Consider the following 14,072-nt stretch of genomic DNA (forward strand, 5'->3'; position numbering starts at 1 on the left):
TGCTGGAGTAGATAAGAGCTATATCCTGATCTGAAGATAGACACACACACACACACACAGACACACACACAAACAGAGAGAGAGACAGACAGAGATAGACAGATAGACAGACAGACAGACTACACCTAGCATGGGTTTTTGAAACCTCAAAGCCCAACCCTAGTGACACACTTCTCCCAACAAGGCCATCCTTCTAATCCTAACAAAGAGTTCCACTCCCTATACAAACATATGCACTTATGGGGGACATTTTTATTCAAAGCACTGCACTCGGCAACTATTTATGTAGAACAAGTGATAAGTATTAAAAGTAATATAAAGTAGGCAGGAAGATATGTAGGCTTAGATTTTTCAAAAGCTACTTTAAAAAGGGTTCTTAACACTTCAACCAGCCGGGCGGTGGTGACACACACCTGTAATCCCAGCACTCTGGGAAACAGAGGCAGGCAGATTTCTGAGTTCGAGGCCAGCCTGGTCTACAGAGTGAGTTCCAGAACAGCCAGGGCTATACAGAGAAACCCTGTCTTGAAAAAACCAAATCCAAAAAACCAAACAAAAACAAACAAGCAAACAAAAAACACTTCAACCTCCCTTCTAGCCCACTAACCATCAGAGATAAGGGAGGAGGAAGATAGCTAACTGGGCATGGGGGACATAAACTTGTTTAGAAGTATATCTTTGGGGCAATTCCAATCTTCGTTGTTAGAAGTCCAGTCTACTAGCAAAACACCAAACATGAATCAGCAGCAGCGGCTAGATCCAGAAGAAACTGTGAGGCTCTGCTGATAGGTAGAAGTCCACTGAAGCAGCAAGAAGCAGTAGCAACATCAATGGAAGTTCTTGGTGCATTTCTCTCTATGAAGTCATGACAAAGGAAGATCAGAGAAGAAAGCAAGGCAAACCAATGCCAGAATGTCATACTCTGTCTGTTGGGTTACACTTATACCCTCTCCAAACATCACATGTTCTCTTAAGTGTCCCCTCCAGCAAAACATCACATGCCCTTTCACCAGCCAGCTTCCAGAAAAACACCAAGTGTCTATTCTCAGCAAAACATCCTCTCATAAGATAGCTTCCAGAAAAGTATCATGTGACACAAATGAGTCTCCAACAAAACCAGACATTCCCTGTTCAAAGAGGTACATAAGCTATATGCAAATTGTATGCTGTTTTATAAACAAGATTTGAGCACCTATATGATTTGGGTATCCCTGAGGGTTCTGGGACCAAATCCCCATCCATACCATCTATACCAGGATATAACCACATTTGTACATGATGGGTTCCATTTTCTGTTACTTTTACTGTTCAAATACCAAATAAGGTGCTGTTTTAAACTGTAAGTACTTTCCTAATTAGTTGACCTTAAATTAAGCAGATTTTTTTGAGTGAGCCAAGCCTAATCAGTTGAGGCCTTAAAAAAGTCTGTACCCTTCTCTAGGCAAGATGGCAAGTGCCTGTAGGCCAAGCATTTGGGAGATGGAGGGAAAAGGAAAATGAATTTAAGGTCAAGGCTAAGTTAGGCCCTAGCTCAAGCCATAGCACAAGGCAAGTCTGGGCAAGTTGAGATACTCTATCTCAAAGAAAACCCTAAGGGAGAAAAGACAGAGGAAGGAAGGGAGGGAGGGAGAAAGGGAGGGAGGGAAGGAGGGAGGGAGGGAAGGAGGGAGCAAAGAGGAACAAAGATAAGAAGGAAAATGTTAGGCCATGTACATAAGGTGATAGGTCCCCACCTAATTCGGTGTTCTGGGAACCAGCTCATGGGGTCAGAGTTTCTGGAAATCATTTATATACTGAACAACTTAGCATAGTCCAACTCTACATACAGCGGCTGAGTAAATATAATCTATGGATTTAAATGTATCCCCAACTCAACCTTTCCTTGGTATCAGTAAAAACCTGTACACATAACACACGTGAGGAGTGACAGATGTTAGAATGGGGCTGGCAAGATGGCTCATCAGATAAAGGCCCTGCTGCCAAGTCCTATGATCTAAGTTCCAGTCCTAGATCCTGTGGCATATTCCACATACAATCCATCAATAGCAGAATAAAAATTAAATAAGTAAGAATGAAGAGGCAGCAGAACTGAGCAAAATATCTCGGGGTGTTTTTTTTTTTTTCCCAATTTTTATTTAAAGTATTGACAGTGAGGGTCTGGAGAGACAGCTCAGCAGTTAAAAACATGTGCTGCTCTTACAGACCTGACTTCAGTCTCCAGCACCCTCGCTTGTGGAGAGCTTTTGGGGCCACCTTCCAGGAATTTGGCAGGAATTTGGTGTTGAGCTAGGACTCTGAAGCAGGCTCAAGGGGAATACAACCGAGGAATGTGTTCTTTGTATCTTGTTGGGTCTTGTTAAGACTGTGAATCCAGCAATCATGGGACCTTCTGTCCACACTTTGTTCCTTACCTACCGTGGTGTCTATGCTTTGTTCCTGAACTACTTTGTTTATGACTTAAGACTATGTTCTTTGTATGTACCTAGTATGATATAAAAGCAGACTGGAGAAACATAAACCCGCTTCAGCCTCGGAAATGGCTGGGATCCTGCTACAGTGTTGTCTAATTGCTTTTTTCTTTTTAATCCTTGCTCCCTCCCTGGAGACTCTGTTGATTGAGCTGGCTTGGGCACTCACTGGGCAGCGCAGAACCCCCTGTCACTTTTCTAGGTCTTCGGGCTTGTACTGGACAGGTGCCAAGGCAACTCTCAAGTGACCCATGCCTCTGGTGTTAATGCCTCCGCCTGCATCGTCTCAGGACTGATCTATGGGAACAACTGGACACAGTTAATAGTGTATTTTGAAGGAAGGCCTAAAACAATATTCAGAGCTTATTTTGTTCTATCACAGAACACACATTTTGGAAGACTCTGGTACCTTGCCATGAGAACACTCAGCTGGTCCTAAGGAGAGAGTCACCTGGCAAAGAACTGAGACCTTTACCATCTCATTGCCCTGGCTAAGGAACTAAATGCCACCCAATGTTGACTTAAACCAGAACTCACAGCAAAACTACTCTTTGATTTCTGTTTTAGATTTTATTTTGCTTTTTGTTTTTTATGTGATAGAGTGTCTGGTAGCCCAGGGTAGCCTGCAACTCACTATGAGCTGGGGATGACCACAAACTCCAATTCTGGCACCTTGGCCTCTCAAGATGTAGGAATACATGGACACACCATCAGCATATATTCTTGGTGCACAAAAAGTATGTGAAAAAAATCAAAATTTCCATGTCATCTAGAGTTATGCTTTACCTTTTCATAATTTATCTACTTGGAGTTCCTTTTGGGAGTGGGGCAGGGTCTAGCTACATTGCTGTAGCTGGCCTAGTATTATGAAGCCCGGGGCTGCCTTGAACTCACAATGATCTGTCTCAGCCTCACAGATATTGGGATTAAAGGCATGTATCACTATATCTAATGTTCTTAAGAAATGACTTCTAGATCCTTTAAATTAAGAAACGAGTGAAGATCAAAGACGGGCATGGTGGCCAATGTCCATGATCCTAGAATTCAGAACACAGAAGCAAGAGGACTACAAGCTTAAGGTTAGCCTACTAGAGCTAGGAGAGAGAGAGAGAGAGAGAGAGAGAGAGAGAGAGAGAGAGAGAGAACAGTAATGATTCTTGGCACACGTTTAAAATGCTATGTAGATACAGAATAATTAAACAAAATTTTTACCAGCATGTTTATATTTATCTATTTATTACAGGAGTGTTTGCGTGTACATTCCACAGTTCACATATGGAGGTCAGAGGACAAGTTGGAGAAGTACCTGATTCTGACCACGCTGCAAGGAGTTTTGCCTCTGCCATGGTCATTTCCCTCTTGTTCCATACGTTGAGAATCAGGAGGAAAGCCTTTGAAGCAGAGGGAGCACACAGCAAAGGGAGGAGCTAGAAGACAGCTAACCTGTGATGTCACAGTTCTCTGTGACCATTTTGTCTCATAGAAAAGACATCGAGGACAGGTCTCTCTGGGCTCACTTCTACCAGGGACAGAGCTGGCTTCTCATTTGCCCTGAGTATAGACACAGGGCAGATCTCTCTTTGCCAACAGTTGACCATCTTTAAAGAGAAAAGAAAACACATTGAAACATGTATGAGGTGTGTTCCTTATGTGCTGCATCCTAAAAGCTAATCTTCCAAATCAAGGAATATGTAGATATTAACACCAGACACAGAACATACTCAAGACAAAGTAGGGGTGGGGAGCTGAGGGAGACAGATCAGAGTGGAGCATGCTTGGCATGGATGAGGTAATGGTTCAATCCTTGGCACCAAATCCTGAAGATGACAACAGTTTTAAAAGACAAATAGCAGAGTCTGCAAACCTGTGAGGTCTTGTGTCTGCTGACACCAACTTACAAGGAATAAAATAAACTTTTTTTTTCTGATGTTACAAGATTCTATAGAATGGGATGGGGTAAGAGTTTATTTCGTAAAGTGCTTGCCAGACAATCATAAGGACGCATACTCGATCTTTACCACTGGTGTAAAACGTAGTGTGATTGTAATCCCAGCGCTAGGGAGGCAGACAGGAAGGTTTCTGTAACTTCCTGCCAGCTAGTCTACCTGAAACAATGAACTCAAGGTTCCGCCCCGTGAAAGACCCTGGCTCACAGAAACAAGGTTGATGGCACCTGAAGACATTTGGAAGTTGAAGTTGATTTCTGACCTCCATAAGCACACACACACACACACACACACACACACACACAAACACACACACACACACACACACACACACACGTGCAAGCACACCCACACATTATAATCAATCAATCAAAGTAAAGGTTCTGTAGCAGTCAGTGGTTTTGCTGCTGTTGTTTTAAAGAATCTCTTAACTATGTAACCCAGCTTGAAAATCGAGTCCCTTATCTCAGCTGAGAGCCCTGGAAGAACTGGGTCTCTTAATACGGTCAGATACACTGTAGAGAATCATACTTGTGAAATATAGTATGCAAGTCTTCTCCCAGCAGTGATATGCTTTTTAGAGCCTGTGAGTCTATCTGTAGTAATTCTAGTACATGAGCAGCTAGATTGTATCTGCTGAACAGATGGAAGATTTGAAGAGGAGTGTTTCAAGGTCAATTAGTCACTGAGGAAAAATAGACTTCATTTTAGGTCTCCCAGAATCCAACAGCGGACCACCTCCTGACAGCTTCTTTCAGAGTTGCAGGGGTGGGGGAAGAGCTAATACTATTCTGGTTTTTGCTTTTAGGATTTTGCTAATTATTATTTCAAATATTTATGGAGGGCTGTCTTAAGAAAATGAGGTTATTGTTCTTCCAGTAATTTATTGTTCCTCTGACCCATGCACTTAGTTCATTCCCTAGAACTTCTAGCTTACGCGTAAAAGAAAGTTTCTTACACACTGACTAAGGTTATGGATTTGCCATTTTCTGATTTTGGAACCTGGGGTTGTAACTCAGTGGTAGAGCCCTTGCTTATATGTGCAAAGCCTTGGGATCAGTCGCCAGTTCAAACCCCAGCAGGGCAAAACAAAACCAACCAACCAAATACACGTTCGTATATATTTTGAAGGATGAGCAGAATGGAGCAGTGGACAGAAAAGTGGTTTCAATGGATCGAGAGAAGAGAAATGTGGTGGTTTGAATGAGTATGGCCCCCTTAGGCTCCTATGTTTGCATACTTGGTACCCAGTCAACAGAACAGTTTGGGAAGGCTTAGGAGGTGTGGCCTTGCTGGAGGAGGTGTGTCCCTGGGCGCAGACTTTGAGATTAAATTCAAATGTCCAGTTAGCTCTCTTTCTTTGCCTGGTGACCACTGTCTCAAGATATAAGCTCCCAGTGACCGCTCCAGTCCCATAACTGCCTGCCTGCTGCCGAGCTCCCTGCATGATGGTGACGAGCTAAACATTCGGAAACTGGAAGCGAGCCCCTAGTATTTCTTGGATACGTTGCCTTGGTCACGGTGTCTCTTCACAGCAGTAGAACAGTAACTAAAATAAGACATGAATCAGAGAATACGAAGAGTGTTGCCCCCACTATTCTGGAAAAGGCAAAGGAGCAAAGCAGCAAAGCGGAATGAGGAGGTGGATGCACTTGGAGGACAGGGAAGGCGGCCATTGTAGAAACTAACACCCTGGAGACGCTCTGGCTGTGCAACCCACTCTCATTTCTCAGGAGAAAGTGCAGGCCTCTAAGACAACCCAATCCCTCTCTTGTAGCCTTTAGTAGCCAATGCTACTCATGCTCAGTGCAGTGAGCCCCTGATGCCCTTCAAGGGAGGCCCCTTGGTGGGTTCACTTCACACCTGCAGTTCTTTGAGAAAAGTGAGAAGGAACACGGGGACGTGGGTTGGCTTCAGTGTTGAATATTGGTCACTACATGTGTGCTCCTCACTGCATAGTTTATATACTTATTTATTTATTTTTGTTTTTTGAGACAGGGTTTCTCTGTGGAGTCCTGGCTGTCCTGGAGTTTACTCTGTAGACCAGGCTGGCCTCGAACTCAGAAATCTGTCTGCCTCTGCCTCCCAAGTGCTGGGATTACAGGCATGCGCCACCATGCCCGGCTTGTTTCTATACTTTCATGTTGGGACTAAGACATCGATTTTAGGAACATGTACCCAAGCTTGTCAACAGACACAGTGGTAAAGCATCCTGAAGCGTATTCTTCCTCCAGCATTGATGCTGCACTTATTAAGTATTTGCTAGAAAATCATTTCTATAGCTTACTTAGAAATGGCTGAGTGAAGCCATTTCACATGGTTCTTGATTATCTCTGGGTCACTGTCCTCTGAAAGAATGCCCCCCCCCCGTAAAATTGTACAAGTGGAAATATGTACATTATTTTTTTCATAGCATTTCAGGAGACCGGTTAAAAAGAAAAAAAATTACAGTCTTCCATATTTCTTCCTAGTCGTCCTTCCTTTCTCCTTTCTCGGCATCCTGAGGGTTTTCAAAATCAGAGAAAATGAAAGCAGAAAACTTTGGGTTAGGACACTAGATACAAACTTCTAACATAGCATTATACTTTTAAATGTTAAGCAGAACTTGAACAAGGAGTTATTAAAAATCATAGTCATAATAGTCCTTAAATCCCACAGTTTCGACCTTCAAGCCACCAGATATGATGTAAGACTGAGAGATGAGGTGACTGGAGCTCATTGCTAAGAGAACAAAAGTAGCTGACAATCAAATACGATGGAATATCCCAGGAAATCTAAAAACACTTAGTCTGGGGAATTTTTATTGAAAAAATACATTTGGGATATATAGGCTGAAAAAAGTGACATGTATTTATATTCTCATTACAAGAAAATAAAAGGCAACATATATGATTGGAGAAAATAAAACAAAATATCATAAATGACTGAAAAGAAAATCACAGAAGGAAGACCGCCTCCCCCTGGGAGCCTGGGGCGTGGCTGTACAGCCCAGACTGGCCTTGATCCATGCTTGCTCCCCGGTGTCGATGTGCTAGGGGCGCCCCAAGGAGCAGGTCCAGAACTGACTCTATCTCTACATGAACTGATGCAGTGAGTAGACTTTTAGTTCCCTAAAGTAATTTTTAGAAAGTAGGCAGCACTTAAGAATTTTATATCTTTATTTTTTTTAAAAAAAAAAAAAATGAAACTCAGCAGTGAGGAAATCTTGCTGATTTTCCAGAGGACTCAAGTTTGGTTTCCGTGTCCTGCTCACATCAGGAAGCTCACAACCTGCTGAAACTTCAGCTCCTTATGCGCCCTCAAACACATGATCTATATTCACAGAGATGTTCACATACAGATAAGCAAAAATAATAACATAAATCTTTAAAATTCTTACAGTGCTTGGGATGGAACCAGGGGCTTTAATCTCACCAGGCAAGTACTGCAATACCAAGCAACACCCTAAGCTTTATTTTTTATATAATGTTTACGATATTTAGATATTTTTTCTTCTGTATATCTTTTGCGTTTTGTGTGTATGCATGTGCATGTGTGTTCTGGCACATGTGTATCTGAGTCCAAAGCCAGAGATCACCACTGGCTATCTTCCTCCCTGGCTCTTTACCTTGTTTTGGGGGGCAGGGTCTCTCTGTGAATCTGAGTCTTGCTAATTCAACTGTACTCCATGTTCTGCAGGATCTGCCTGTGTCTACCTCCCCAGGGATGGGGATCCAAACTGAAGTCCTTACGCTTGTGCAGTCAGCTTTTTACCGACCAAGTCATATCTCCGGTCAATACAATTATTGCACAAAGCACCTATCATCCACATTTCCCAAAGAATTGATCTGAGGCTCAGAGGAAGACTTGAAAATCAAGTGCTTGGACTGGTGAGACTACTCAGCAGATAGACACCTGCCATTGGGCTTGGCAATCTGCGTTTGATCCCTGGGACCCACATCTTTTGGGAGAGTCCACTTCCAAGAAGTTGTATGCCGATCATACCATAGCACACGCATGCCCACTCTCTTGGATGCACACACTAATCTGGCAAAAACAAAAAACAAAAACCCTCAGAAATAGGGGCTGGAGAGATGGCTCAGCGGTTAAGAGCACTGACTGCTGTTCTGAAAGTCCTGAGTTCAAATCCTGGCACCCACTTGGTGGCTCACAATCATCTGTAATGAGATCGGATGCCTCTTCTGGGGTGTCTGAAGACAGCTACAGTATACACACATATCATAAATAAATAAATCTTTTAAAAAAACTCAGAAACAAAGAAAACCAGGTCTCTACTCTCATTTGATCATACTGCTGTACTGCAGCTGACCTCTGCAATTTTTGTGTACAAAAAAAAAAAAAAACCAGCCCTGTACACAAACCTGGGACACCTGTGGCCCTGGTATCTTCACAGGGTCGGGGTGGGGAGGATTACTACCTTATCTGGTACGTTTACATCTGTAGGTTGGACAGACTTACAGCCGAGAAAATTCCAATGTAAAGCAACCCTCCTAAATGAAGAACTTCAGCCTTGTGCAGATCCACATACTGAAAGGCAAAAAATGGTTTTCAAAATCATCCAATCAGAACAGAGCCAAGACCAGAAGCCAGGTTTCCTAAGCTTTTTATACCACATTGTATAGCTGTGTATATCTAGTGCTGTGTATATATTTCTGTGGGGGGTTTTCTACATACCTAATTCTTTCCCTTCACAATTTCCCTTGTGTCTCCTATATAAACTTCTATATGTGTATATCTTGGCACACAAAGCCCTGCGTGGTCTGGCACAGGCAACTTTTCTGACTAGCTATCTGCTCTAGGGAATGTTCTTGATTCCAAAGGAGGTTAGGCTCCTACAAACATTCTAGAGAGCTGTCCTTCAGGGGCTGAGACTGTAAAGACCATACTCTAAGAGTAAAGACCTGACCTTCTGAACAGACACCCAGAAAAGATGAATTGGATGAAGCCACTTAGGTAGGAAAAGGCAAAACAGCCTCAAACCTGAAGCACCTGGGGATAGACCTAAAGACCAGTGGACCTGCTTTTCAGTTACCTTTCACATCAAATTCCTGAACCTTTAGCAAACCACCTCCCAAGTGATGAAGAAAAACCTAGTAAGTGTCTCTTTGCCAGTTATGCAAATGAAGTAGCAATCAACTTCAGTCATCCTAGCTTGATGCCATCAGCTTTAACCACAGAATGGCAGATTCCCAAAGGAAAGGGGTAACAGTCAGCAGGAGGCTGGCCACGAAGGCCCACTCATACCTCCTCCAGCAACGCTTCTTACCACTGCCAACAGAAGAGGGTTTGAAGCATTAAATTAGCTTCCTTACACAACTCTTAAATTCCCTGAACAGATTCATGAACATCATTCTGCTATATTCTGTCTCTGTCTCTGTCTCTGTCTCTCTCTCTCTCTCTCTCTCTCTCTCTCTCTCTGTGTGTGTGTGTGTGTGTGTGTGGTTTTCTCCTTCCATTGTGGTTTCCAGAGAAGGAACTCAAGACAGGCTTGCGTGGCAAGTGCTTTTCTCTGCTCATTTTGGGGACACACTTTTTTGAGTCTCACACTTGACCCCTCAGTGTTGTAAAGAATGACCTAGAATTCCTGATCCTCCTGCCTCTGTCTATCTCTCAAGTGCACGGCTGGCTTGAAGTAACCTTTGTCCTTTTGATACACACTTTCTTGTAACTGGTTCAGAAGACATAATCTCTCTAGAAAACTGTTCCATATAGTTAAACTAACTCTGTCCTCCACCTTCTTCAGAATCTGGGCTTTTAAAGAACTGGGTCTGCCTCTAGCTGCTACCACTGGCAATATATACCAAATATATTAAAAGGCAAACGTAACTTCAAACTACGCGTGCGCGCACAGACACACACACACACACACACACACAATTTTTACCAATTCCATCATGTAACCAGGTATTTCCTTACATGTTGCTTCTGCATTTATTTCAGTTTTTCGTACAATACATACACAGACCATGATTAAGCCATATATTGTGCACATTACACATATACAGAACATAGCACTTAGAATCCTGGTCTGATAAACAGCATGCAAATGTATATCTACTTCTATATTTATTCAGATTTTTTTGTTTTACATATTTTAAGGAGCAGCATAACAGCATAGTATTCCATTATAGGGACATGCCATGATTACCAGCTCCCGAGACACACACACACACACACACACACACACACACACACAAAGGGCAGCGATTGAACTTAGTGGTCCCAGTCTCCTCGCGACTCTCCGACCCGCCCCCAACCCCGGCCCGGCCCCGCCTTGCCTGGCCTGGTGGGCGGGGCTCCGGGATAGGCGGGACTCCGACCGGAGGGCGCGGCCGCGGCTCCTCCCCTCTCCTCCGGCGGCGCCGGCGGCAGCAGCACTTCCGGGTCGGCGCGGAGGCGGGGCGGAGGCGCCGCGGCTGTTATTGTTCCGAAGGGCTGGGCCGCTGTGATCCGCGCTCGGCGCTGTCAGTTCGTCCCGCTGCCCCTCGGCCTTTGCTGCTGGCTCTGACGGCGACCGACGGCGGGCGGGGCCCGGGTTCGCGGCCGAGCGGCGCCGGTGTGGGCGCGGAGGAGGCGCACAGCGGGAGGAGGAGCCGTGAGCCTGGCACGGAGCGGCCGCGGCCATGGCGTACGCCTATCTCTTCAAGTACATCATCATCGGCGACACAGGTGAGGCCAGCGGCGGGCTGCGGGGGACCAGGGCGGGCAGGCGGGGCAAACGGCGGCGGCGCCGGCAGGCGCGGGTCGGGCGGCGCGGCGCCTCCTTTCCTCCCATCCTCCCTCGGTCCCCTGGCCGCCGCTCCATTTCCGCAGTGCTGGCGCTGGTGACGTGGGCGCTGCGAGCGGCCGCGGCCTGGCTGGGCCTTCCCTGCTCCGCCCTGGCCCGCTGCAGCCGGGCCCCGCGGCAGCCGTTTGCCACTCCCGGAGAGTGTGACAGCAGGACGGCGGTCCCCGGGGCCCCCGCCTCGACTGTCTCCGTGGCCCGGGGAGGGAGAGGGAAGCTGAGCGAATTAGAGCATGACAGGCCCCGGTCCGGATTTTTCTCCCTGGTCCCACCTCCCGACCTGCAAGCTTCCGTCTAGGCCCTGGGAAGGCGCACCCTGAAGTGGGGCAGCCAGATGAGAAGGGAAAAAAAATTAAAAAAGGAAAAAAAAAATTTTTTTTGAAACATCCTCTACCTCCAGGAACGAATACGTGAGATCACATGACTCGGTAGCAGGGCAATTCTTTTCGGGGTCATTAAAGCACTGTAGCGCTCTGGCGACTTTTGCCACGTGTATCCTGGGGTTATTTGAATTGATAGTAATGCAAGGCAGGTCAGTGCTCAAGAGAGTAAGCATACTGTGGGTATGCTGACTGACTGCTGATTTTTTCTTTATTTTTCGGTTGTGTCAAGTCCAGGATCACAACTGATAATTTTGCAGGTGACCTCGTGTACATTTGTAGCAAAAAGAAGAAAAAAAAAATCAGTCCCAGCTTAAAAATAGCATCCTGATAAGTTTCTCGAGCGAATAAGAATGCTGTTCATGAAATACTTTGAACACCTGCGATTTGGGCCTTATTTCGAATCTAATAATAAAACGTAAAGCTTGTTTAGGTGTTAAAACTATTAATACACCAGAGTCTGATTTCAGTGGTGACTGTTGCACAACCTGGACCCCTTACACAACTTTGTAAATGTAGAAGCAGCTTGAGGTTGCCCTATGATGTAGCAGGTTCTATAACTCTGGAAGTATGTTGATTGCTGCCCAATAAAAACTTCCTGCTGTAAATACAGTTTTTTAGCAAGGTGTGTGTATGTGTGTGTAAGGAAACTAGATGGTTTTCTATGCAAGGTATTGGGTAAAGCCATAGTTTATAAACTGGAAAAGTGGTATCTAAAAAAAAAAAGCACTGACTTATAAAAAAAAGTAAAATTGGAGAAGTCAGATTAACTAGAATATGCCTGGGTTTGTGAAACAGGAATAACCGACTACTTGGATGTCTCAGCAGCAGCAAAATTTAGGCTGAGAATTTGCAGGGGATCATGTTTTTATTGGGGATCTACTGTGGATTAACAAAGTAATGTGGAGGGAATGATGGGAGGACAAATATTAACAAGCTGGTGCTCTGTTCTCAGGAATTGTCCCCATCCAACAACAGTCCCTGTGCTTTTGAAGGGAAGACACTCCTTTCTTGGCATTCTGGTCTGACCTAGTTCTGGTGTTTGACTGCTTGACACTGGACTGTAGAGTGGCATTTCGCCCACACTCCGTTTAACTGGCATAGTTCAACATCAGTTTAATTGGAACTGTCTTGTCAGGAGGCGAGCTCTTTGCCGTTTTAGTTTGGTCTGCAGTGGACTGAAGCACCTCCTGCTCTGTGGCATTCCTCCCTACTGTATCGCCTTGCTGCTGACTATGAGGCCCAGTAGCTGCTTCTGAGGCTTCCCTTGGTCCCTCCTCCTCCTCCCTCTTTGGCCTGCCTTCTGCCATTATCTTTACCTAGGAAATGTTGTTAGTCTTTTAATTAAAGCCTTGCCCAGGTCTTCCTTCCATAAAGCCTGCAGAATCAACGTATCTTCACCCCTTACATATGTCAATATTCACCTGGTACCTTGGTTAGAAGTAACTGCTTATTTTCTGGATTATATTTCTCAATGTATATGATTTCCCTGATGTTTATTCCAGACTTATTTTATAGGTATTTGTGTAGGCATCTGCATTTGCTTATGTGCTTCTTGAAGGTAGAAAATGTTCTGTGTGACTCTGTGCTTTAGGATGAACCTAGTCAAAGGTAGATCTTACATAGTTAATTAATCAGGAGCCAAATGGACTATATTTCTGCTACTATACATTAATAATTTAAATTTTTACACTTGATCTTAGTCAAAAGACGATAATAATTTCAGTTTTTAACTCCAATTCTGCTACCCTTTTGTTTACTGCTTTTGCTTGAACATTTCTACCATTTTATTTCATAGAGAGTATACTAGCAGGTATAATGTGATTTTAAAGTGGAAAGTGTTTTTGCTTTGAGCAAGCCTAGCCTAGTAATATAAGCATGTAATTATTAACAGAAAAAGCCTATTTCAGGAACCTAACATGTCTGTGAGTTTTTAACCTCAACATCAGCCCCCCTGACCCTCATCAGAGACACAAATGTACAAGCCAATTGTGTTTGCTCGAAGTTTAAGATGTCCCTTTTTGTTTTGTTTTGTTTTGGCCTAGCTTATAGTGACACTGCCTTTCCTTTCCTGCTGGATTATAGTGGTTTTGTGCCCCCCCCCACCCATTCTCTGATCCTCCACTCTTCCCACCCCACCAGCATTTTTAATGATCTTTTTTATTAGGAAGGCTTTTCTTGTCACTATTGTGTGAAAAAGTTTGTGTATTTTGAAGGGAGGTTCTTACTGAGGAGATGACATTTGAGCTGAAATTAAATAATGAGCACAGATTAGGTGACCCAGGTTAGAAATTTGAGAACTAATCACAAATGCAATCCTATTTGTCCCAGGATTTCATTATTTGAACTGTTGAAATTATGAAGTCTTCAATTTTTAAAATTTTATTATATGCATGAATGCCTGCATATAATGTGTGTGCATGTGTGTGTGTGTGTGTGTGTGTGTGTGTGTGTGTGTGTGTGTTTATACCATGTACATGCCTGATGCAGAGAC

The 14,072-nt window shown here is 44.2% G+C and overlaps 1 protein-coding gene across 1 annotated transcript in view; it reads left to right on the forward strand.

Moving 5' to 3' along the window:
* The first annotated feature begins 10,788 nt into the window (after positions 1-10,788).
* The window catches only part of Rab2a (RAB2A, member RAS oncogene family), a 62,693-nt gene continuing 59,409 nt past the window's right edge, over positions 10,789-14,072 (forward strand). Inside the window, exon 1 of the mRNA XM_052176044.1 lies at positions 10,789-11,083. Within this exon, the coding sequence (XP_052032004.1) occupies positions 11,038-11,083 (46 nt within the window). The 5' untranslated portion in view covers positions 10,789-11,037. The remainder of the gene's footprint in view (positions 11,084-14,072) is intronic.

Source organism: Apodemus sylvaticus, chromosome 3 (assembly GCF_947179515.1).
Source record: "Apodemus sylvaticus chromosome 3, mApoSyl1.1, whole genome shotgun sequence".
In the NCBI taxonomy this organism is placed as follows: domain Eukaryota; kingdom Metazoa; phylum Chordata; class Mammalia; order Rodentia; family Muridae; genus Apodemus; species Apodemus sylvaticus.